A 25760-nucleotide genomic window follows, 5' to 3' on the forward strand; every position below is an offset into this window, starting at 1 on the left:
ATTAAGCACATAACTTTTATTTATAATGTTGCCTTATCACTCTAATATTCCAAATTTTGGTCATTCCAATAAATAATACATTACGATTTGAAATACCAGAAAGAATACAGACAGAATAATTGAAAAAGATCTAATATTTAACATTTAAATCTTACCAGAATTATATTAAATATACATATTTAATAGCATCTGAAATATTTAAGAGAGAAATAAAAAATAGTAGAAACATTTCCTCAGAACTGTAAATAGCAATGCTGTTATTTCTAAATGAAAATGTATGAAGTTTGAAATTAAGGAAGTTCAAACAAAGTTTATTTTCAAATTCAAGACAGAATTGCAACTGTAGAAATAAGTCGCAAGATTCCCATTGAAAATGAATAGAGAATTTTCCTGATCTTTAACAACCGAACTAAATCATTTTCCTGACCACAAATAATGAACTAATTATCAAATTAACAATATGCACTTGAATAACTTTTTGAACTTACTACAAAATGAAATGAAATTACTAAGAACATTACAAAAATCTACTTTATCTCACTCATTATTCAAAATAAATTGAACAAATGATTACATTTCTAAAGAGAAAGGTTGACAACTACTCACAAGCAAAAAGGCTAAAAGAAGGTATGAGTTCATAAAATTCCATTTGATAATAGGGCAGGTAAAATACTTTCTACACACATACACACAAAACTGATGTGGACACCATGACTTCCTTGTACGGCTTATTAAATTTTACACATTTTTTGCTGCACTTCAATTAAGCTTTTTTTATTATATTATTCTCATTTAATTAACTAACCCCTCAATGCAAATTGAAAATGGTATCAGAAATTGCAAATTTTGACACTAAATATCTTTGTTAATTTTTGTCACATGGCAGACAAACATCTATAAAACTTTCCTAAATATAGGTACAGGAACCAGGAGACCACATAAAAGTAAGATTTCGTATTTATTGAATTTTTTTTTTAATTTGACATTACCAAAATATGAATTTTTTCATCATTTATAAAACACTTCCATAATTGGAAATACATGACTACAACCAACAATTGCGAAAATAAAAGCCAGGTACAGACTTTAAAGCCGAGTAAGGGGCTAAGGATATGTTTGGTACTGCCAACTGCAATAAAAAAGGGAGATGCACACTAGATGTTATAGCAGTCCCATATACAAAATTTCAATGTTCCGGTTAATCATTTTTTTAGCTATGTAAAATACATAATACATATGTACACTGCCCCAAAAAAAGGGGAGACAGTTCTATATCTCCCGTTCTACTAAACCAATTGACGAAATTCAGATTGCGTTTTTCATGTCTCGAAAGTGCAACTTAGGATAAATATTAGATTTATATATAGCATTATTCTAACAGGAATTTTGACACAAAATCGAACCTTTTCTGAAATAACATACCAAATTTTTTCCATATTTCGATTCTACGACTTATGTCAGACTGCGAAGTTTCGTAAAAAATCGCATGAGTAGTTTTTAAAAAATTAGTTCTCAATGTTAACTGAATTTTAGTTCCTCAATGTTAACTGAATTTGGTATATATTTATTAATATCTCTTTGTTTATTAAACTTTTTTTATTCTTTCTTTCACATTTCGAAATTTAGGTTCATTCCAAATAAAATTCATCCATTTTTTATGATTTATTTTTAAAATTTCTACTTTAAAATAATTTTTATAAATTTTTAGAAACAAATTTTGAATTGTAACCTATAAAATTTTTACCATTATCTTAAAGTAAGTGTATTTCTAAGCATACCTGCAATAAATTAGTTTTTTTTATTTTTTTATTCAAAATTTTCTAAGATACACAAGAATTTACATATTTTCGCATTTTGAAATTTGGCATCTTTTTGAGTGATATTAATGCCAAATGTGGTTTATGGATTTTGTTATAGTGAATTGCCACAGCTATTTTTACTTTACATTTCAAATACATTTTTAAAGAGAATTATTTGTATGAATTTTTTTCCCTCAATGATGTGTAATAAATATTTATTAATACTATACGAAAAGCTATTTTTTAAAATTATTGATGATATTATTCAAATTTTAAACTTTTTTTAAAATTTCTTTCTTTTTAAATATTTGTAAGAGTAAATTTTTACCTTCGCCCTGTTATTGTCTGCTACTTTACTTTAACTGCATTTAAACTGAATTGTCTAAAACTGAGAAAGTTTGTTTGATGTTTATTTTCATAATGTTTTTAAGTAAACAGGACGTTGACGGTTTGAGTCATGTCCCAGCTTTAAAAAAAAAATTATATAAATATAAATTTTTATATTAATCCTCTTAGAAAGAATGTTTTAAGCAGTAATTTTCTCTAATGTTGTAGATTATGTAAAAAACATGTTCTTTAATACAGAAATTATTAAGCTTAAAAACTCTAAATAATATGATTTAGATTGTTTACACCAGATATAAGAATCGGGTCACTAGGGGGTAAAAAGAAAAAATTTAAAGGGAATCTATTTAAAGGAAGTTGGGTGTTCAAAAAGAAAACACTTGGACATGTACACCAGCAAATAGCAGCATCTGAGTTTGTGCTAACAAAAAAAAAAAAAAAAAAAAAAAAAAAAAAAAAAAAATTGATCTCATTGCAGATTAAAGTGAAAAGTGACTGATTTTCAACTAATTGATTGCATAGATTTAAATTACGTCATAGAACAAATTACGTCATATCGTCATTGAACGATTATGCCATAGAAATTACGTCAAATTACAAAACAGAATAAATTATGTCGTATTTAAATTACATCATATCATATCATAAATGGAGCATCCCATGATTTCTCAGTCGAATTATTTGAAGATACAGGAATTTATCCAGTGCGTATATGGATATCATCTAAAGACATTTTCCCTCTTGAAGAAACCAGTCTTTCCTTTCATCTCATGCCTTCAAAATGCCTAGCCTCTAAAGACTGATAAAGGCTCTGACCAAATACTCATGAAATGGAATGAATTGGATTGTTATGTTATGGCAAAGCAGGGCTATCTGCCGAAAAGGAGAGAGGCCTTCGTGAAAAACTTTCTAAGGGTAACCAACTCGTATACATGAGAAAAACCCTGAAAACAATAACAATTATAATTTAAAATATAATATAAAGAATATTATTTAAAAGAAAGAACAATGTAAAATATTATTTAAACGAAAGAAAAATGTAGCTTTTTTTCCCGTGCACGCACAATGTAAAAAGGGAAAGGAAAATAGGTTGCCATATATTAAGAAGTTTGCCAAGTGAACTATTCCTGGCACAAACTGAAAACTAAAAAAAAAAAAAAAAAAAAAAAAAAAAAAGCACCAAGATAAATATTTGAATTTCTCCATAAATTCTGCACCAAATTATACAAAATTTAATATTTAGGCATAATTTAAGTCGTAGAATCGAAATATACAAAAAAATTGGCATTTCAGGAAAAGTCCAATTTTGTGTCAAAATACTTATGTTAGAATAATGCTATATATAAATCTAATATATAACCTAAGTCGCACTTTCGAGACATGAAAAATGCAATTTGAATTTCATCAATCGGGCTAATAGAATGGGAGATACAGAACTGCCCCCCTTTTTTTTTGCGCAGTGTACATTTCAGGATTACAGTACTTTCTTGTACAAAGTAAAGGAAATATTGCAGAAGTATTGGAAGAAAAAAAAGAGAGACACACACTGATAATTTTTCATTTGTTATCTTTTTAAGTTATTGTTCATTGCTTATTGTTTAAAGCATCAAATTCTTATTATTTAATATGACTGATCTGTACTTTTTATACTTTTTTTATGATTTTCCAACTTTTTGGAAAAGCCTTTATATTTTCCCTGACCATTTTTCATTTTCCTGCTTTTCTAGAACGTTTTAGGATCTTCAAATCAATCAAAATTCTAGAGCTGATGACAAAATTTTATGCAATTCTTAAAATTTTACACTTATTGCTTTATGAGATAATTTAATTGATGAATCACTTCTTTATATAGTGTCTTAAACATGCCCTAATTAAAAAAAAAAAAACTGCTAGCAAACCTGTTAGCTTCTGCAAGTTTCTCTAGTCGATACTTCTCTGCTTCGGCAGGACGTCTAATAGTTGCTTCCAATTCCTTTTCTTTGCGCAAGATTTCTTGTTCTTGTACTTGAATTTCCTGTGTCCTTTCAATTACTTTTACTTGCATTTGTTCTTCTTTAATTTTTTGTCTTGTCTTTGCAGCTTGGAGATTGAATGCTAAATCTGATTCAGCTCTCTTTAGAGGGAGAAAAAAATCTTAATTATCTGTCAAAGCACAAGTCTCAAAGGCACACATAAACACTGAAAATGAATAGCAACAAAAAATGTTATCTATTATGAAAAGCACGTTTCAAGTAAAAAGAATATTATTTGCAAACAGAAATGATACTTCTTATGATTAAAATTATACAGTATTAAATGTATGAATGTATACATATATATGGTTTAGTTTTTTAAATTATACAACGTTTGCAAAAGATGCAAAGCAGCTTTATAACTGATAAAAATAGTCTTCTTTTCATTAAATTTTCCTAAAGCATAATAATTTATTTGAAATAACTTTTTTACATGAAATACCAATAAAATTGAATTTTGCTATTTATTAAAATATTTGTTTTGCATTTTTTTATACAAAAGTGACAGAAATAAAAACTGATGTAAGATTTCTCTGCATCTTATCATTAAATGTTTTATTTTCAGTACTTCCAATATATTAAATAAAATCACTTGGCATAAAACAATTTAATTTCAATATCTGAATTTTGAATTTTTTCCTGTTTTTTTAATTCCTTCATAAAATTAATGTATTTTCTCCCACTGTTATAATTGGTTAATTACCTGTTAATTAAAAAAATTTCTCACTGTTAACTGAAAAATGTTTTTTCAATGCATTTTTATTTAAATTTGACAAAGAGATATAGAATATAAAAAATAATTTGTAGTTTGTCCTTCCTATGCTGCTAGTTTTATGGAATGAACTAAGATGGATATTTTAATAATAACAGTTCATGAAAGTAGGAATTTATGAATAGAACTGCTCTTATTTACATTATATGACTTTAAAAAAATTGTATAGTCAGATAATTTTACTATAGTACAAAGTCCAAGATCCGGACTCCTTGGGATCTTGGACTTTGTACTATAGTAAAATTATCTGACCTGATTTTTCCGGATATTAGATCACCACATTAAATCTGGTAAGATGGCATGTAGAAATTAAAATATGAAATTGTGATTTATGAAATAATGAAGCATTTATGATCTAAAGGGAGTCAAAATTTACAAAAAAGGCTTAATATTTATTTGTTTACTTTAATAAAAATTTTTTTAACTTTTGTGCTAATACTTTCTCTTTAATTCTTTAGAGAGACATAATTTTTTGTTCAGTTACAAAGTTCCACTTTTTTCAAGTCCTGCAATTGCTGTTTCAAGAATTGCAACTAACTTATCAATCAAATTTTTTTCATTTTCAGTAACTTCTCTGTCTTTTTCTTCACTATCGGTAGCAGTATTTTCTGGTTCTAGAACCATACTACAGATTTCGCCATCCGTTTATTGATTGATATTTGGGCATTATTATCACAATGAAAAACTTCTGCTATATTATCTTCATTTATACTTCTCCACATTTCTTTAAAAAATCTATTAATTCGAAAATATCATCTTTGGTTTGCAATATCTGGAAACCTTCAAACTTGTGGCTTATCATCTTCATCATCCAAGAAATATGGTAATTAGCCATAATTATATGAAGCATTTATTAATGTATCTGGAGACACATCCTCCCACGATCTTGCGATGCTCCACACAGCATATTTTATGCCAAAATATTTCAAAATTTCTTGAACAGACCTGCATTATACAAGAAATTTAACAATGCTACTTTATATTTGCAATTCAGCGTGAGCACTATACAATATCCATAAGCTGAATGATGGATGTGTAGTTTGAAGGAGAGAATAATACAGATACATTATCTTTTTCTAAAACTAAGTGAAGTGTGAGCCAAACAGTTGTCTACAATCAAGACAATTTTTGTGTTATCAGGTAAATGAAATGAATGAAATGAATTCAAATGTTGCTGAGTTCCAGGTATAAAATGATTTTTAAACCAATCGTTCATTAATATTTGTGTCATCCATGCTCTTTTATTTTCACGATATATAACACGGAAATTCATTACTCCTTTAAATGCTCGAGCTCGTGTGTTTTTTCTGATTACGAAAAGTTTACACTTGTGTGTTCCTGCAGCATTTGTGCATGCTAAATTGTTAGTTTCGCTTTTGAATCTTTGACACCAATTGGAGCCTTTTTTGTAGAGATTGCCACGGTATTTCTTGGAATATATTGCCAGAAAAGACCAGATTCATCAGCATTGTAAATTTCATCTGGAGATAACTTTTCACTATTAATGAGGTCAATGAATTCATTTGCAAATAGTTCAGCAGCTTTCACCTGAAATTTTAATTACTTTTATACCATGGCGATTTTGAAATTTGGTTAACCAATCTGTTGTACATGTGCACTCAGATTTTAAGTTCATTTCTTCATGAAATATTTTTGCTTGGGTCATTAGCACTATCTGTCAATGGCACGCCTACCATTACCGAGTTGCTTTCAGGACTTAGCATCTGCTGGGCATTAAATATTAAAGCAAATTCAGTTTTGCTAATTTAAAACATCAGCTAAAATATATCAAATTACATTGTTAACTTACCTTAATCACCAATAAATATGCATTGCAAAGAAATTAGCTTTTAAAAGTGTTTTGTTAAGAATAACCCACATATAAATACTATATTTAATGAAATGTCACAAGCAAATTATGCACCTTTGTATAAAAAAAAAAAAAAAAAAAAAAAGTTAGATTTTAAAGTCCCAATTTTCTTTTTCTCACTAAAAAGTACTAAATCATAGCATTTTGTTTACTTCATATGTAATTCAAGTTATTCATTAAATCAGTGTGACTTCCCCCCTTAATTGAAGTATCTTCTATAGAAATTAGTATATACATATAAGTAGAATTAACACCTTACAGTGAAATGCCAGTGAATACATCATTGAATTTAATTAATCAGTTATTTTTATGCTAATTCCTTTCTTTCAACATCCACCACAAGGCAAATTAATTTAAATAGCAAGCTTCAGCAATTAGTATTTATACAGCATAGTAAAGAAGGGTTACATTATGTTGACATACAATTCAACAAATATGAAAGCCACACATTGCTGTGCAGATGAAAACGACAAAGTGATTATTTAGCTATTCACAGCTTAAGGATAGGAGGAGAGAGCCGTATACGAATCAGAACTACATAAAAGTAATTCATTGGTGTGTTTTAAATACTTTTTATAAATATGAAGCTCTGCAAGCAATAGTGGACATTTTTATTAATTTTGCGTTTTAAAGTCTACTATGAGTTGCATCAAATAAGTATTTGAATTTTTAAATTTGTATGCTATTGAAGTTAAATTAATATATTTATATATTTAGCGATAGTAATAATTCATCCAACCAACACTTCATCTCACTAACACAATATTTAGCAACATAAAGGATACATAGTTAAGCTACACCTTATAACAATGTCTCAAACTGGCAGCAGGTTTATGTGGTCCACGAAGTCATTTCAATTATGAATTTGTTGCAAATATAGTGTTAGAAATATTTTAATTACAATAAAACTTACTCTGCATTTACATTATTATTATTAAAAATTAATGCATAAATATGTAATAAAAATTTAATGCATAAACAAATTACCGTGTAAAAATTAAAACGGACCATAAAAAAATCTTTAAATGGGGCTAATTAATTTATAATGTGATATAAATCTTATTCAAAGATTTAAAGACACAAATTTTATTAACTTTTACTCATACTTGTCAAAAAATAAATCAATTACAAATTTTTGTGCTAAGAATAATCTCTTTATTTGGAAATATATTTATTTATGTGTGAATAGTTTGTTTTTCCCTCCCCCCACACCACAGTTGAAAATTTAAAAGAAAAAAAATAATTATAATAAATTAATTGATATTAATTAATTAATTAATTAATTATAATAGATTAATTGATAATATACAATCTGTGATGAAGATAATTTCTAGTAATTTCTTTCCAAGGCAACAAACTTTATCAAAATTGAAACAGCATCAAGAGTCACACAGTAGTAAAAAATAAAAGAAGTTTATAATTATTTACATACAAGCATATGTATTTTTATATCAGTATTGAAGAAAATGTAGTAAATATAAGAAAGTTGCTAAGATGTCATTATTTATTCTCAAGATTTGTCTTACTTGAAAACTTTTCTCAGTAAAGTTGCAGAAAGTTTTCATTGTTTCTTTCAATTTAAATTAAAGTGTCTTATTTAAAGATTAATTAAATATATTAGAACTATTTTAAATAAATGTCAGTCTGAAAATTAAATATTTAGCTATTAATATGTTTCAATTACTAAATGCAACAATCAAAAATGCCTTGGAGATACCAAACTTTAGATTCGGATAGAAAATAAATATAAGTATCAATTTTTCTCATTAAATTACTATTATTGTTTATGCATGTTTTTAAAAATACTTATAAAGCAAAATTTGAAATTTATTTAAACTATTTTTTATTTTATTAATTAAAAATATATGGAAAAAAATGTTTAAAAAAAATTCTGGCCCATTAGTTCTTTTCAGATTGTGCATGTGGCTTGAAGGCAATTTTAGTTTGAGACCACTGCACTAAAATAATAGCAACTAAATAAATATAAGCACATAAAAAATTAAATTAAGGTAAAGCTTTATTCTCATTGCAAGAAAATGATTTTTATCTTAATTTACATGCATTACTCAATACAAATAATTATTAAAATGCATTCCAATCTTGCTACTAGATGGCGGGCATTCTTCCTTTCTTTTTCTCTGGAAACGAGATGAGATTCGAGTCGCTCTGAGGAGCGAAAAGACTTCTGACTTTAACAACTAATATGTACGTTCTTGAAGTAATTATCATTTACCATGTAAATATTGTAAAATAAAAGATATGTGAAAATAAATAGTCGTTAAGACTTAACTGAAGTAGTGATTTGAATCGAATATAGAAGATGAAATAAAAATCGAAAGCTCTCCCAAACAGAACTATGGATTAGAAATAACAAAATGCTTGATGCAATAAGTAGACTCATCAAATCAGAAATGAATTTTTGGAATCATATAAGTTGAATAGGTAAGTGACCCTACATTTCAAGAAGCTTCCAAATTACAAATCATTTATTTTTAACATAAATTAAACTTATCCTCTAGCTCAGGATGAGGAACTTTCAAAAGTTCAAGAAAGATGAGCCACCACTTCATATTTTCATCACTACATTAAATAATTAACAGTAATAAATAAAAGAGGCATCAGTAAACACATATTGAAATAAATTAAACTAACTAAAACTAAACTCGGTGACACAAACAGCCCTTAGATAGCCATGGCCAGCAGTGCCAATATTTGCTTTGTAGACCGTGGGCCCCAAGGTGCATGAGCATATAGCCTGGAAAAGTGGTCAGCTTGTCACAGGACCCCCAATGTTTAGTCCCCAAGCAAACTTGGTACTCAATTTATCCACCCTTTCAAGGAATGAAAGGCTGAGGTCAACCTTACCCAGCCCGAACCTGTGGTGCTGCTGCGCGACGCGCTAACCACTGCGCCACCAGGTCTCTATTGAAATTATATTTATGATACAAACAAAAATATTTCATATGCTTTTAATCACAATATATTATCATGTTAACTGCATAAAAAACACAATTTTACAACAATAGGAAAAACTTTAAAAAAAAAAGTAATCATAAGATCCGATTTTAAAACACTGCACATTTATACATACTTTTGTATTCACTTCCATATCATATGCTGCTTTTTTTAACTCAAAATCTCTCTGGGATTTTGCTATTTCAGTATCATTAACATAACGTGCAGCCATGCGCTCCTCTTCAGCCAGAGCTTCCTGAAATAATAAAACAGAAGTGTTTCAATTTCATAAAAATGCTTAAAACTTCAATGCAGAACTACTATTTTGAAACAACAATAGAGATTTTGGGAAGCAGAAAAAAGAAATAACAATCAGACATGAAAATATTTTCCTTCTAAAAGAAATTACCTTTATTTGTGAATCACGCTTTGCTTCAGCTTCACCAATACGAGCATCTCGTTTAACTTGAGCAGTTCGAGCCATTCCAAGGGCTTTTAAGTAGCCCTATAAAAATAAATATTCAAAGTATGGCAATCATGCAACTGCTAATTGGAAAAGAAGAAGGGGGGAATTCATGTTTCTTACTTGATCATCACTGATATCCTTAATTGTATAGGAAATAACTGTAATCCCCATGTTAATTAAATCTGATGAAGCTACTTCAAAGACTTGCTTTGAAAATTTCTTGCGATCCTTATATATTTCCTGTAATATTTGAAAAATTATAAATGTGTGATATAAAAACTTCATTGAACAGAAATTCTTTAAACTTAAATGAGTTTCAATTAAAAAAGAATTAAATATACATAGTTTATATTTTTTGCAGAAACATATACGTGATCCATTGTGATTAAAATAATAAGGAAACGAAGAAACACTTTGGGGGCTTAAATAAACAAAAAAATGTTTTAAATGCATAATATATTATAAAAATGAGAAAAGAGGTAAAAGATGAGATGAAAAAAGAAAAAATAATTTGATTTTACTAACAGCATTCTGGGTTGTTAGGCTTTTGGGCTGTTTAACCAGTTAAATAAAGCTTTTAAAATGTATCTGTGTTTATTTTTCTTAAACAAAAGAATTAAATTTTTATAATTTAAAAAACATAATAAGCTCCTGTTTAACTAGCCTGTATGGGACAAGACCTCAGGTCAAACAAACAAATGGCCAGTTAATCAGAAAATTAATACAAAATAGCCTTCATAGGCTTTAAAAGAAATTTAAAAAAAATTATGCATTATGTAGGGTATATCAACCTATACTGCCAATTATTTAGTTAGTTAAAAAAGTTTTTTATTTCATTTTTTAAGCAAAAAATTGCATTATTTTCTTCAAGTAGTATTGTAAGGATCGTAAGTTTTACTAACGTTTATTTTATTTTAAATCTTTACTATCACTTCTTATTTTCTACTTCCGGCCAGAATTAAAAGCTTTTAACTTATTTATGCAAATTCGTCTTGCTAATGCCAAGTACTTAAGTTGTGGCTTTTTGCCAAGCAAGAGAGAGGAAGGAGTTATTAGAAGCAGGCCGCTTGCCATAGTAGTTTTACTCAGTTGCTGGTTGCCTTCAAGGCCAGAGGTTTAATCCTCGTGATAATTTTAAACGTATCGTAGTTTTAGCAGCTCTCTGTACTACATGCGGCTTTTTGTTAATTTATGGCCAATCTTGGAGTTAGGCACTTGTTTATTAATCCAAAGTTAGTTTAGAGTTTTAGTTAATATTTTTATATTCTTACGTTCAGACAAGTGGTTGGTCTCTGTATTCCGAAGTTCCGGAAATCATTGTAAAGAGAGAAAAATAAAGGGTTTCGTATACCCTTCCTGTGTGTATTGTCTACTTCACAATTTATTGAACATAGCTTGAGTAAGCTCCCTGTTCTGAGTCAGGACAGTTAACGTTTCCAAAGCAAGTAAAGAGGAACACAGAACCTGATAGTGGTGCCCGATGAAGAAGAATAACCATGGCCGAGTTTCAAGAAGAACCTGTGCTGCCTGCAGTAGCGGCTCAGAATCCAGAAATGCCAGCTGCCGCCCTGGAAGGATTTGGTTACATCGTCCAGACCATGCGCGCTTCGATGAAACCAGAAGCAACATTTAATGGAAACTCACTGGTAACCAGTTTTTTGGAAAAATTGGATGACCACTTCATGCTGTATCCAGTACATGAGTTCCAGAGAGTCACCTTAGCTACCAGCGCTTTGAGGGGCCAAGCGCTTAATTGGTTCAAATGTATAGGCAGAAGCCTCTTGGGTCAAGCGGGAAGTCCCACCTATTCCCCAAGTACAAGACTTTATTGAATTAAGGAATCCGACTACACTGGAATAGTTATTTGAGCTAGCAATCCAGTTTGAAAGTAGAAGAACGGCGGACATTGAAAGAAGACGCCAGTATGAGCAACGAAGACAATTTGGTGCGCCAAGACCAAAGCAAAGTCAAGAACACGGCTACGGAAGCAAAGCGAATCAGTGGGCAAGGAAACCCAAGTCTCCGAAAAAAACTGGCGAACGTCGACAGTTCAATAGTAAGCCAGAAAAAAAGTCTGAAAGCCAGCGGAAAAAGAAGGAAGGCATGGAAAGGAAGAAACAAAATTTAAACTAAAACGGATTTCTGCTGACAGGAGGATGCGAAATCCCAAGGCCAACAAAACCCCTCTTCCTTCAAGTTAAATACAGTTATGGTGAAAAATTTGACTCTTCCAAAGATTGAAGTTTTGGTGAATAACATCCCAGCCACCGCACTCCTGGATACAGGCGCGCAGTGTTCCTGTGTGGCAGAAGATTTTTTTAGGAAGTATTTCCGTAAATACCGCATATATAATTCGGATAATACGACAGTGTTAGCTGCGCAGGGAGAAAGATGCAAGTGCATAGGTAAATTACCATTATACATTCGTATCAAGGACCAAGCAAGTAAAGATAATGTTTTTTATTGTAAAAAATTTACAAGCAGATGTCATTTTAGGGATAGATTTTCTTTCAGAGGCAGAAGCAACGCTGGATTTTAACGAAGCATCCCTTAAGCTGACGACGAAACCAGTTCAAGAAGAAAAAACAGAACCACCGACGTTAAACCTCAACCACCTGCCTAATGAAGAGAAACAAAGAATCTGACAAGTGGTAAGTGAATTTGCTTCGTTATTTAGTGATATTCCAGGATTTACTCAAGTTACTAACCATAGTATTGACACCGGAGATTCAATGCCAGTTCGCCACAAAGCATACCGGTATGATAAGAATAAAGAAAAAATTATAGAATGGCACATCAGCGATATGCTACGTAAAAAGATCATTACCGCTGTATGTCCGTATCAAGGACGAACAAGTAAAGGTTATGTTTTGTATAGTAAAGAATCTGCAAGCACATATTATCTTAGGAACAGATTTTCTTTCAGAGGCACAAGCAACGCTGGATTTTAATGAAGCGTCCCTTAAGCTGACGATGAAACCAGTTCGAGAAGAAAAATCGGAGCCGCCGATGTTAAACCTTGACCACCTGCCTAATGAAGAGCAACAAAGAATCTGACAAGTGTGTAAGTGAATTTGCTTCGTTATTTAGTGATATTCCAGGATTTACTCAAGTTACTAACCATAGTATTGACACCGGAGATTCAATGCCAGTTCGCCACAAAGCATACCGGTATGATAAGAATAAAGAAAAAATTATAGAATGGCACATCAGCGATATGCTACGTAAAAAGATCATAACGCCCATCTCAAGTAGTTATGCTAGCCCGGTTGTGTTATGTAAGAAAAATAATGACTATCCGGTAACACATCCAAAAACGTGGCATTTTGCAATTGACTATCGTAAATTAAACTCCATCACTAAATATCTGGTATATCCATTACCTATTATTGAAGAAATTCTAAGGAACATAACTTCTACCAAATATATGACCAGGTTAGACTTAACGATTGGTTATTTTCAAATAGGGGTTAAACCGAAAGATGTGCCTAAGACTCCTTCTATAACCAAGTCTGGCACTTATGCATCCTTGCGTATGCCGTTTGGCCTTTCAGGGGCACCGGCAACATTTCAGCGATGTATGGACATTGTGCTAAGGCCTGTTCTTGGAAAGTCCACATTTATCTATTTAGACGATATCATTATTACTAGTGATAATCTCGACCAACATGTACAGGATTTAAGACAGGTGTTTTCATTATTAAATGAGGCCGGTCTAAAAGTTAATGTAAAAAAGTGCAAATTTGCAGCCCCTGAATTAAAATACTTAGGTTACAAAATATCTCAGAAAGGAATCGAGACAGACGAATCAAAAATAATCGCTGTGCAAAAGTATCCGCCGCCAAATACGGCGAAGAAGCTCTCTTCTTTTCTAGGACTTTGTTCATATTATAGGTCCTTTATAAAAGATTTTGCAGCTATTGCTGAACCATTGTTAAAATTAAAAAGGAAAAAGGCAAGATTCTCGTGGACGGCCGAAGCCAATAGTGCTTTCGAAAAATTAAAGCAAGCATTAACACAAGCCCCTGTTTTGAAATTTCCTGAGAACGATGAGAATTTAGAAATTTCAGCGGATGCTTCGGATTATGCGGTGGGAGCGGTACTTTCGCAAAATCAGCAGACCGTGGGATTTTTTAGTAGAACTTTAAATCAAACACAAAGAAACTATTCCGCGACCGAGAGAGAGGCACTTGCAGTTCTGTTAGCAGTGCAAAAGTTCCGAGTCTATTTTGGAAAGGCGCCGATAACAGTATACTCTGATCATGCGGCGGTAACTAGATTGTACTCAGGGAAAAATTTATCCCCAAGGTTAATAAGATGGGCGCTCAAGCTGCAAGAATATAATCTGTTAATCAAGCATACCCCCGGAAAGGAAAATATCGTAGCAGATGCCCTGTCAAGAATTAAAATAGACGAACACGGTAATACCGTAAAGGTGGCAATGCTTACAGCATGTACAATAAATTCCCGAGAAACTGTAATAACCAAACTGGGTAAGGATCCTGAGTTTGGAAGTATTTATGAGTATTTGAAGGATCCTGAAAATTTTAGCCACCAAGATATTGTGGCGATAAGAAATAGGGCGGCCCATTACGAACTAACAGAAGGTCTATTATTTTATACAAAAACTACGATTTCCAACAACGAATTTTGACCTGTTATCCCAGCTAGTCTTAGATTAAATATACTGCAGGAGTTACACGACACCCCATTAGCTTCTCATGCTGGTATTCGAAAAACCATCCAACGCATACACGAAGCAGTATATTTTCCTGAGCTGTAAAGTTAACAAGGGCGTATGGCCAGTCCTGCCCAACATGTCAAGCAGTTAATTATATTAATTTCCGCCCGGCCGGGTTTCTAAATAGCATTAAATCTGAATTTCCAAATGAAATAATTGGCATCGATTTATTGAGCCCTTTCCCAAAAAGTCAGTTAAATAAAAGTCGCTATCTCCTTGTTATGGTTGATCATTTTAGTAAGTGGACCGAAACTGTTCCCTTAAAACGAGCCTCTGCGAAATTAGTTACGGATTCTATTTTAAATAAATATATTTTAAAATACGCGGCGCCCCTAAAAGTTATATCGGATAATGGTCCTCAATTTGTAAGTAATATATTTGAAGACATGTGCCAAAAACTGGGCATACGTCATCTAGAAATGGTCCCGTATCAGCCACAATCAAAGATAGCGGAATGGGTCAATAGAAATATAGTGAAAATTATCCATAGTTATGTTAAAAATTTTCATAAAAGCTGGGATAACTATGTCAATGAATTAGCTTTCGCCCTTAGGACCGCAAAACATGATACAACGGGCAAAACTCCTGCTGACTTATTTTTAGGCAGAAAGATTATAACGCCGTTAGATAAATTATTTTATGTTCAACAAAGAGCCCCAGAATTTAAAATGGGCGATATAGAAAAATTAATTAAAGAAGCAAAAAAGAACACTGAATTAGTACAGAGAAAACAGAAGCTTTATTACGATATTAAACGACAAGGAGTAACTTATAAAGTAGGAGATGAAGTGTTAAAAATTAAGCATTCACTTTCTTCAGCACCAGAAGATAAAACTGCCAAATTTTATCCATGATTTGAAGGACCATATGTCATAGAAGAAATAACTCAGGCTGTAGTGGTGTTAAAAGCCAGTAATGGTGAAACTTGCACCGCAAACATTGACCAGATAAAACCATTCTATAATCGTAATAAAATGCAAATATTTAAAGATCTTTTGCAGGATCCGGCACTGCAGGCACAAGCTCCAGAGGTGGAACAACGACAATCACAAGGGCAAGCCATGAGTAGACAAGAGCAATTGAAACATTAGTGTTTTGATTGCAGGCGGTAGTGTTGAACACTTGTACATAGACACGTTCGTGTTTGGTGTTTTCCTTTACAACACGTCAGAGAGCACGGGGAGATGCAGTACAGATGAAAAATCTTGTTCATGGAGTTGATAATGTAAAAACGACTTTTTTTAATTTCTAGTTTGATAGTTTGTAAAAGATTGGCCTCGCGTTAGATTCTAGAGCTAAAAGTTTTCAACAAGGTCGTTTTAGACCTCAGTTTCAAACTAATTAACTCTGGCGGGAAGTATGTAAGGATCCTAAGTTTTACTTAACGTTTATTTTATTTTAAAACTTTACTATCACTTCTTATTTTCTACTTCCGGCCAGAATTAAAAGCTTTTAACTTATTTATGCAAATTTGTCTTGCTAACGCCAAGTACTTAAGTTGTGGCTTTTTGCCAAGCAAGAGAGAGGAAGGAGTTATTAGAAGGAGGCCGCTTGCCATAGTAGTTTTACTTGGTTGCTGGTTGCCTTCAAGGCCAGAGGTTTAATCCTCGTGATAATTTTAAACGTATCGTAGTTTTAGCAGCTCTCTGTACTACATGCGGCTTTTTGTTAATTTATGGCCAATCTTGGAGTTAGGCACTTGTTTATTAATCCAAAGTTAGTTTAGAGTTTTAATTAATATTTTTATATTCTTATGTTCAGACCACAAGTGTTTGGTCTCTGTATTCCGAAGTTCCAGAAATCATTGTAAAGAGAGAAAAATAAAGGGTTTCGTATACCCTTCCTGTGTGTTAAGCTCCCTGTTCCCGAGTCAGGACGGTTAATGTTTCCAAAGCAAGTAAAGAGGAACACAGAACCTTATAGTATGATCACATGAATAGAGATAATATCAAGAATGGATAAAGTGTTTTATTTGATAAGCTTCATTATTTGTTTCAATAGTTACCAAGTTCCAATTCCTTACATTTTTAAATTCAAATTACTGTAAATTACAGAAACTACAAAAATTAGAAAAAAAAAAATACGTGTACACAGAGAAATTATTAGTTTGTCCAGAAAGTTCACGCCAATTTTTGGTAGGTGGCATAAGGACAGGTCTGAATAGATCAGAATGATTGAAAACAAATGATATGCATACATATCGTAAAAGACTCCAGGCATATTTGGAAAAAAATTTGGTTATGATATATTAACTTTTGATAATTTTATATGCTTTTGAATACGTAAGAAAACAAAGTGCACTTTAGACACTTAATGCTTTTTTTACCAGAAAGGCAAAAATGCACACAATCAGGAAACAAGTTAGGCACTGTTTATGACAAAGATGCTGTAGCTGAAAGAACTGTGCAGAAGTGGTTTGCTAGGTTTAAAGCTGGTAATTTCAACCTTAAAGATCAAGAATGCCTAGTAGGCCCTCCACAACAGATAAAGATCAGATTAAAATACTGATAGAGAATAACCAATGCTATATGACATGTAAATTAGCAGAAATGTTAAATATGTCAAAATCCACCATCCATGAGCATTTTGTGAAGAATGGCGACATAAAACGTTTTGATGTACAGATTCCCAGCAATTTAATAGAGAAAGATCTGATGTATCGCATTTCCATTTGTGATTTACTCTATAAATGCAATGAGCAGACAACATTTTTAAAGCAATTAGTGATGGAGGATGGAAAATGGATCATTTATAATTATGTTGAGTGAAAAAGATCTTGGGGAAAGCTGAATGAATCTCCTTTAGCTACCCCAAAAGCTGGTCATCATTCAAAGAAGGTGATGCTCTGTGTCTGGTGAGATTGGAAAGGGATCATGCTTTATGAGCATTTATCAAATGAGACGATAAATTCAGAGAAGTATAGTTCCCAATGAGATGAATTAAAGACAGCAAATAAACAAAAATGTCCAGAAATAGCAAATCGGAAGGGCTTCTTTTTTCATCAAGATAATGTGTGGCCTCACGGGTCTTTGGTAATACGATAGAAGTTGCTAGAGCTTGGTTGGGATATTCTACCCCATCCCATATTCACCAGACCTTGTGCCTCTGATTTCCACCTATTTCGATCATTACAAAATTCTCTTAATGAAAAAAACTTCAAATCATTGGTCGAAATATAAAATCACATAGAAAAGGTTTTTTCTGAAAAACCTAAGATATTCTGGAAAGACAGAATTTTCAAGTTGCTTGAAAGATGGAGAAACGTTGTAGAACAGAATGGTACCCAAATAATTTAATATATATTTATATACATACTAAAATTTAAATCTCCTGCAGTTCAATTTTCATTCAAAATCAGTATGAAGTTTCCAAACAACTCAATACAATGTAAAAGGAACAGATAACTATTACTAACTGAAGCATAAATTCAGTAGTTTTAAAAACTAAGATTTGCAATGATTTTATTTCACTCTATTTGCTTGAATTTAGTACAACCTCCTTTCACTCCACTCAATATGAACTGTTTAGTTCTACGAATGAAATGACATCTATACAGTTATATCTTTTTATACTTATTTTTACAGTTGCAAATTTATGGCAGATGGATTTTGTTTTTGGCAGAGAAAATTAGTATGTCTTACAGAAAAGATTCTGAAGGAAAACAAGTCTAGCAAAGTAACTGAAAATGAATCAAATGTTTCCATGAAAGTAATACAAAGAAGACTGTCAATACTCAGAAAAATTTTAATTTGCATGCAGATTAAGGCTTCATATGCTATACCTTAATGAAGTAAATTACACAGACCTTAATAAAATACATTAGGAAATTTAAGTATAAAATTAAAAAAATTAAAATTTTCATCAAATTATAAACAAGTGCGATTAATTGTAAACTTAGAAATTCAACTATTATATTCAAATATTTATACCTCAACAGACATTGTACACATAATAGCTCTTTGATGGCCTTCTAAGGTCTCCCTAGCAACATTCATTATCTGCTTGGTAGATTTTCCCAAAAACTGTTCACAAGCTGCACGGAGCATTTCCATATTTTGGCCTTGTATTTTGACCTGCAGTCATTAATAAAAATAAATGTTAGTTAATTTCAAAATGTTAATTAATTTCAAAAAGTCTAATTTCATAATGCACACTAAATTACTTCTCTCCCCAGCTCCCCCCCCAAAAAAGTCTAAGAGGTTTGAGATTTTAATACTTGCCCAAAAAGGTTTGTTAAGTGTTTTTTACACACTCGCTGAGTTTACAATCTATCAGCCTGCATTTGCACTCACTCCTGCTAATCCATTTTTTCTGTCTGTTAAGCTTTATTATTAAGCATCCTTTTCTCTGCACTTACTCTAAAATACAGTTTAATTTTAAAAAAATCAAAACCTTTTTAAAAGCTGCATAGCAGCATATGTTCCTGATGCAGTGTTAAGTGTTGACACATATTTTTATATTTTTTTTTCAGTCTTTTCTCATTATCTCAATATTCAGTTTTCTTAATAAAATGGCTAACAATTTTTTACGTGTGTCTTTTTATTATTAGCTTTTCATGTATTAACTTTATTTATTAAATATCATATTCTTTGCTTTTACACCATGTAAAATTCAACAGCAAAATCATAAAATATTCAAAAACAGCATATCTTTAGAATTGCTGATAGAGTGTTAGAGGTTGCCATACAATTTTTTATATTTACCATATTATTTCTTTAAAAACTAGCTGCTAGTGTGATCTGCACTCCTAAAATCAGTATATCATAAAAAAGTAAAAGGAAATAGAAATAGTTACCATACAAAAGAAAAAGTAAATAATGATTTTAATCAGTCAAACTAGTATAATTTCATAAAAATATTGAATATTTCTAATAAGACATCTCATGATTTTAATACATGTTTATTTAAATCTGTCACATTAAAAAGTAGAAAAAAAAATTCTTAAGAACTGTGTTTATTGCATTTATTTAGTTTAGTACTTAATAACCTTCCAGATTGAATTTGAGTACCTTAGGCTTTACTGAATGGCAACATGTTGGCACATGGAAAATAAAAGCATTTCATTTCTGGCCAAGACAACATATTGCTTTCATACAGTGAATTTGTTAATTAAAACTGAAAGATAAATATCCTGCATTTTCCAAATGGCAACAGTCTCCCATGCTGGAGATAAAAATGCTTTATTTCAAACAGTGTTGTGCTTCTCTTCAAAGCATTGAGTTGTTAATCAAAAATTCCTTAAAGTTTTAAAACATAAATAATAGAATAAGTTCAAAATTCGTAATTAGGGCTTTCAGGTGCACTCGGTCAGATGACTATATTATTCAAAATTTGATGGCTCTAAGTAGTGTCGTTTTTTTCACAATGTGAGGAACATACACACAATTTTTTCATTATTTAATTTATTTAAAAATAATACAAGGCAATAATCTTTGGTGGCAACAGTTTGAAAAGTGATATGCTGTTTGTAGAGAACCAATACAAAATATCATTTTGAGACTAATAACCAATTTTGAGCTTTGAAAAAAAAAAAAAAAAAACACTATCATAAATTTCATTTTCAATTATAAATTTCTTACTTCATCAATCTTTCTAATATATTTTTAGTAGCAGTCAGTAACTATGACACTACAGAATTTCAATAAAACAGGTTTAATATTATACTCTTAAAGAAATCTATAATAAATAATATTAAACAAAAAACATAACACAAAAGTAAATTCTTTAATTTAATATTTCTATAAAATCAAGGTGTTCTTTCTTAGTTAAGCAGCCCATACACTTGTATTCATGTGCCTATAAATACAGAAATAAAATCTGACACTATCCCTATTCATTAAAAGCAATCATACAACAGCAAGAGATGCTGGTTAGTCAACTACAATTCTTTCATATCAAATGCACCATCACTTTCTCATTCACTAAAAGCAATTACACTAAATAAAACAGAAGAAAAGAAATTTTAAATTTAAAAAAATACTGATTCTTAATAATTTGATTTCCTAATACAGTCAAAAGTCGTTAATTCGGACACCCATAATCCGGAATGATCTATAATCCGGACCTCAAAGCTAAAAACTTTCTGCGCATGCGCCGCGTTGGCACATGCGCACAGGCGTTTTACGCGTGCGCGTAAGACCTTGACTACGCATATGCGTGTGCGCAAGTGCAGAATACGTTTTCGCCTGCGCGTTCAATGTATAACAAACGGTGTAAGCTAAAATTACCTAATTATTTATTTCAGTTAATGTTAATGATTGCGTTGTTCCTTAATCTTCGAATTGGATCCGGCTTATTATTTTTTGCAGACTGTAAGAGCAATTTTATAAAAGTAAACTTGAACTTTCAATTATGTCAAATAGAATTTCCGATGCTGGAACTTCCAAAGGATCTACAAAACGAAAGTATGTTTCGATGTCTAACAAACAAAAAGTGGAATTGCTGCAAAAAATGGATAAAGACATGAAGAATGTAACAGAGAGGTTAGTGAAAACGAAAAAATTTCGATTGACAAGTTAGTCGGTATTTTTGGCACAGCAATTAACGGGACTTGAACAGCGGAACTTTGTAACTGAACAAGAAATTATGTCTGAATTTTTAAAGAGAAAGTATTATCACATAAAATGAAGCAACTTAAACAACTTACATTGAAAGAAATGTTTAATAAAGTAAACAAATAAATATTAAGCTTTTTTTTTTTTGTAAATTTTGATACCCTTTAGATAATAATTGTTCTTTATTTCATAAATTACGGTTTCATATTTTTAATTTTAGAATTTCTGCATGGCATCTTCCGAGATTTAAATTGATGATCTATAATCCGTAAAAATCGATAATCCGGAATCGCCGAAGTTACGACGAGTCCGGATTAACGACTTTTGACTGTATTAATATCTTTAACATTCTTCACGGCAGCGTGTTTCAGATTTCCTTATAAAGTTTTACACTTAAGTAGAATCTAGTACCTCATCTTGTATTTCTTGGTCAATTTGATAGCTTGTAAATCATAGCAATAAATTATAAGCTATGAAATAAAATAAAGCAAAATATTTTGCAGGATGTGATAATATGCATGCAACATAACAGCAAAACTAATAAAAATTCAAAGAAGCCTAGCTAATCTGAAAGTTTATCAAATTCCTAAGTTCCCTGTAATAATACTAAAAAAATAAATAAATAAATAAATAAATAAAAAATAATAAAAAAAAAAAAAGATAACCCAACTGCAGGAAAAAACTTTGCATTTAAATTTTTTCCATGAACAAAGTACACTGTTATTAAATCATTGAGAGTGAAATGAAGTTTAATTTTGATTGCCTGTAAAAAAGAAAAAGAAAAAAGAAAAAGAAAAAAAGTTTACTCTAGATTATGAATCATGCACTCACACAAATAATTATATGAATCAGTCAATCAAAGTACAGTAGAACTGCTTTTTCAGAAAACTTCAATTTATAAATTGCTTATTTTTACAAACTGTTGTGTTAGTCAAAAAAAATATTCTATAGAATTAAAATTGTGCTCTCATTTATGATCTAACTACACTTTCTCTCTCTCTCTTTTCTTTCTTTTAACCCCTAAATGAATTCCAGATCTTCTTTCTTTTCTACTAATTCTTTTTAACAGCAGAAGTTTGAAGGAAGAAAGACAAAATTTTCAAGAACAGGATGAATGATAAAATTTCTCAAATCTCTAAATCTCCCAAGCTGGTAAAGAAAGCGGGTTAAAATTTGTCTCCACAGCCAAAGTTCAAAACATATTTTATAAATATTTAGGGAACTATATAAAATAAAAATAATTGCTTGAAACACACTTATTTTTCCTCTCAATCTGTGCACACACACCTAAGTGGTAAAAATAATCCAGATTTTGACATTTTTAATCTGTGCCAAAGAACTTAATGTTGTTCATTTTTTTTTTCATTTCATAAATTTCAATTTCCTAACTATATTTAGAAAATGGAGAAAATATGCTTGTCTGTAAATAAAAAAAGACTGCCTGACAATGCCCCCAAAAAGTGCTGGTACCTCTAATGGAAGTTGCTAGAGTTTGGCAAGCATAAATCTTCAAATAATGTTCTTGGTATCAGTTTTTAACTGTTCAAACAAAGTTAGTTTAACAAACAAAATTAAAACAAAGTTAGTTTAGCAAACAAAATGAAAACAAAGTTAGTTTAAAAAACAAAATGAAAACATAGTTAGTTTAACAAATACAAAACTTCTTAAACCTTAAAACTCAGTCACAATAGTATAACTTCATTTTAATTTAAAATAAATTTATACCACATAAGTATTTTATTGGTAAATTTCCTGGACATATGTTAAGATTTAATACATGATAATAGTCCTTTAAAGCATAAAACATTTCTTGCATGTAATTTTTTACTTGCATTTGCATCAAATCAAAATAACTAAATAAAATCAAAACAATAACTAACTGCAAATTTTTTGTTTAATGACCTCTTTAATCCAACATGCGTTCGTAATAAGTGCAAATAAACATGAAAATTTATTCCATGCAAAAAAAAAAAAAAAAAAAAAAAAGACTACTTACATTATTATCAACATCCACTGCCCATTATTTTCAAAACAAAACAGAAATATCAAGATGAAATGAATATGCAGAAAACTTGAATCAAAGAATATCAACTAAAATGTTTTAAAAAAAAAAGTGAAAACGCTTTAAGAAACATATTTTACAAATAAAAACTTTAAAAATATGCTATACCAAAACAAAAACTTGTAAAACATAAAAACTAAATAAAAAATTACTTGAGTATTTAAATAGCAAACAGTAAACATTATTATTATTATTATTATTATTATTTCTAATTTAGAGGGAAGAAAGTAATCTCAGTTTGGTATAGATTTTGAATAAAACTCTATTAATACCTTTTTTTTTTTTTTTTGGCCTAATTTTACATTTTATATTAGCATGCTTCTTTCCCAGTTTGATTAAACCAATAAAAAGTTTTGGGAATCCAAAGGCCTTTTTAATTGTAGTTAAATATGCTATGTTTCCTAAATAGGTATTGCAGATTATAATCTATAACATAGAACAGTATCATATGCGAGTTCCTCTGTTTGAATAATTTCTTTTCATTTTCATAAAAATTTTTATTAAACATTAAACTTTCTCATGACAATAATAGATAATATAATGGTTGAACTTTTACTGCATTGTTAGTCATTCACATATGTCAAAAAGCATTAAAATACTGTATTATAATTTATTAGATTTGATTTTAATCACTCAGCCATAGCCATAAATATTACAATGATAATGAAAACATTACTTTTTACCACATTTGGTAACTTAAGTAATTTGAAACCATTACCCATAAAATGAGCTAAATGCACTATATAAGAACAGAAAGTCACTATTGGTGCGCTAGAGTCAGTGTTAACTACATGTCATTCTAACAAATATATGTACTACTTGCAAAAGCATTACATTAAATATTAATACTTTTAAGAAAAAAACAAGTCCCCTTCCTAACAAGAAATTGCTTGTTATTCTGTAGAAGACAGGTTCCACATTTTAATATTTTTTTTTAAATGGAAAAAAATACAATAATAGCTAATTTATATCCTTGTTTATAAAAACAAAAGGAGGCTTATCAAGACTCAATCTGTGTTTTATCAAACAAAAGCACAGATGTTATGAGTATGTTGTTACATCCTGCTTACCCATAACTAGCCATGAATTGTGCTGTTTAGCGAGAGTTTCGCTTTTGACAAAATAATACGTTAAGTACTGAAAAATTTATGCAAAAACAAGTCTGATAAAGATATTTATGAAATTATAGAATATACTTTTAATTAGACTCCTAATCACTTTTAGAAAGTGGTGGCATTAATGAAGATTTTTCAACAGCTTTCATTAAAAGTAAGTAAAATGTATGAAGATCTGATATACAACTGGAATAAAAATAAATATCAAATTAAATATACATCACCTACACTACTTTCCAATTCAGATACATTATATCTTATCATTTCAAATAAAGGAAGTTGTAATAATTTATAAAACATATGATTATCCTTACGTACTTGCCAGTTAAAAACAAAAGCTACTCTAAAGAAGGCATAAAATGGATGGATATATACAATACAAAGTCCGAGATCCGGAATGATCTAAAATCCGGACCTCAAAGCCAACACCAACCAATTTGCTTTAGGATTTGTGGGGGGGCAGGGTGCTTTACGCAGGAGAATTTGACTTCCCCCTCTCCATAATAAAAAACATGTGGAGAGCACTGATTTATTATCTCACTTCGCAGTAACTAAAATACGTCATTATTGAAGAAATACCATATACGCTCACGTAATATTCGCACTTTTTTTACTAAAATTACATCACTAAAATGCAAATGCGGTTATTACACAGGTCATTCAAATGTGACACTTTTATTTTTTGTCAAATTTAAAATTGTTTAATAGCGACCTAAAATTTACAAACTCACTTTCTTCCATCCTCATATATAATATAAATTACCCCATTTATATTATACAGTAAACTCTCGCTACAACGATACCCGATACAACAATAACTCCCTCTACTACAATAATGTTTTGTGGTCCCAGTGATTTTGCATATAAACTAATGTTAATCTCCCCTCAATATTGCTATATTCTCTAGAACAATAAACCTCTGTCAAACGATTTTTTCAATCTAAATTTCAGTATTATTTTCTCCCTCTATAATAATATTTTGATTTTCAAATGCTTTTTTTTTTTTTCGTTTTCTTTTATTTTTTCCGTCTATTAAGACTCATTGTCGATATTCAACTTATCCCTGAAT

At 30.5% G+C, this 25760-nt stretch overlaps 1 protein-coding gene across 2 annotated transcripts in view; it reads right to left on the reverse strand.

Moving 5' to 3' along the window:
- Positions 1-25760, reverse strand: part of LOC118191208 (flotillin-1-like) — a 193936-nt gene that overhangs the window by 140518 nt on the left and 27658 nt on the right. Inside the window, exons 2-7 of one of the 2 annotated variants that reach the window (XM_085825735.1) lie at positions 23511-23605; positions 18890-19033; positions 10340-10459; positions 10163-10258; positions 9890-10009; positions 4043-4257 (exon numbers count right to left, since the gene is read on the reverse strand). In XM_085825735.1, the coding sequence (XP_085681861.1) occupies positions 4043-4257; positions 9890-10009; positions 10163-10258; positions 10340-10459; positions 18890-19012 (674 nt within the window). In that variant the 5' untranslated portion in view covers positions 19013-19033; positions 23511-23605. The remainder of the gene's footprint in view (positions 1-4042; positions 4258-9889; positions 10010-10162; positions 10259-10339; positions 10460-18889; positions 19034-23510; positions 23606-25760) is intronic. The other variant, XM_085825734.1, reaches the window with a different exon arrangement.

The sequence above is a fragment of the Stegodyphus dumicola genome, chromosome 10 (assembly GCF_044657685.1).
Source record: "Stegodyphus dumicola isolate Sdum_Otavi_A_Nest chromosome 10, ASM4465768v1".
Taxonomy (NCBI): Eukaryota; Metazoa; Arthropoda; class Arachnida; order Araneae; family Eresidae; genus Stegodyphus; species Stegodyphus dumicola.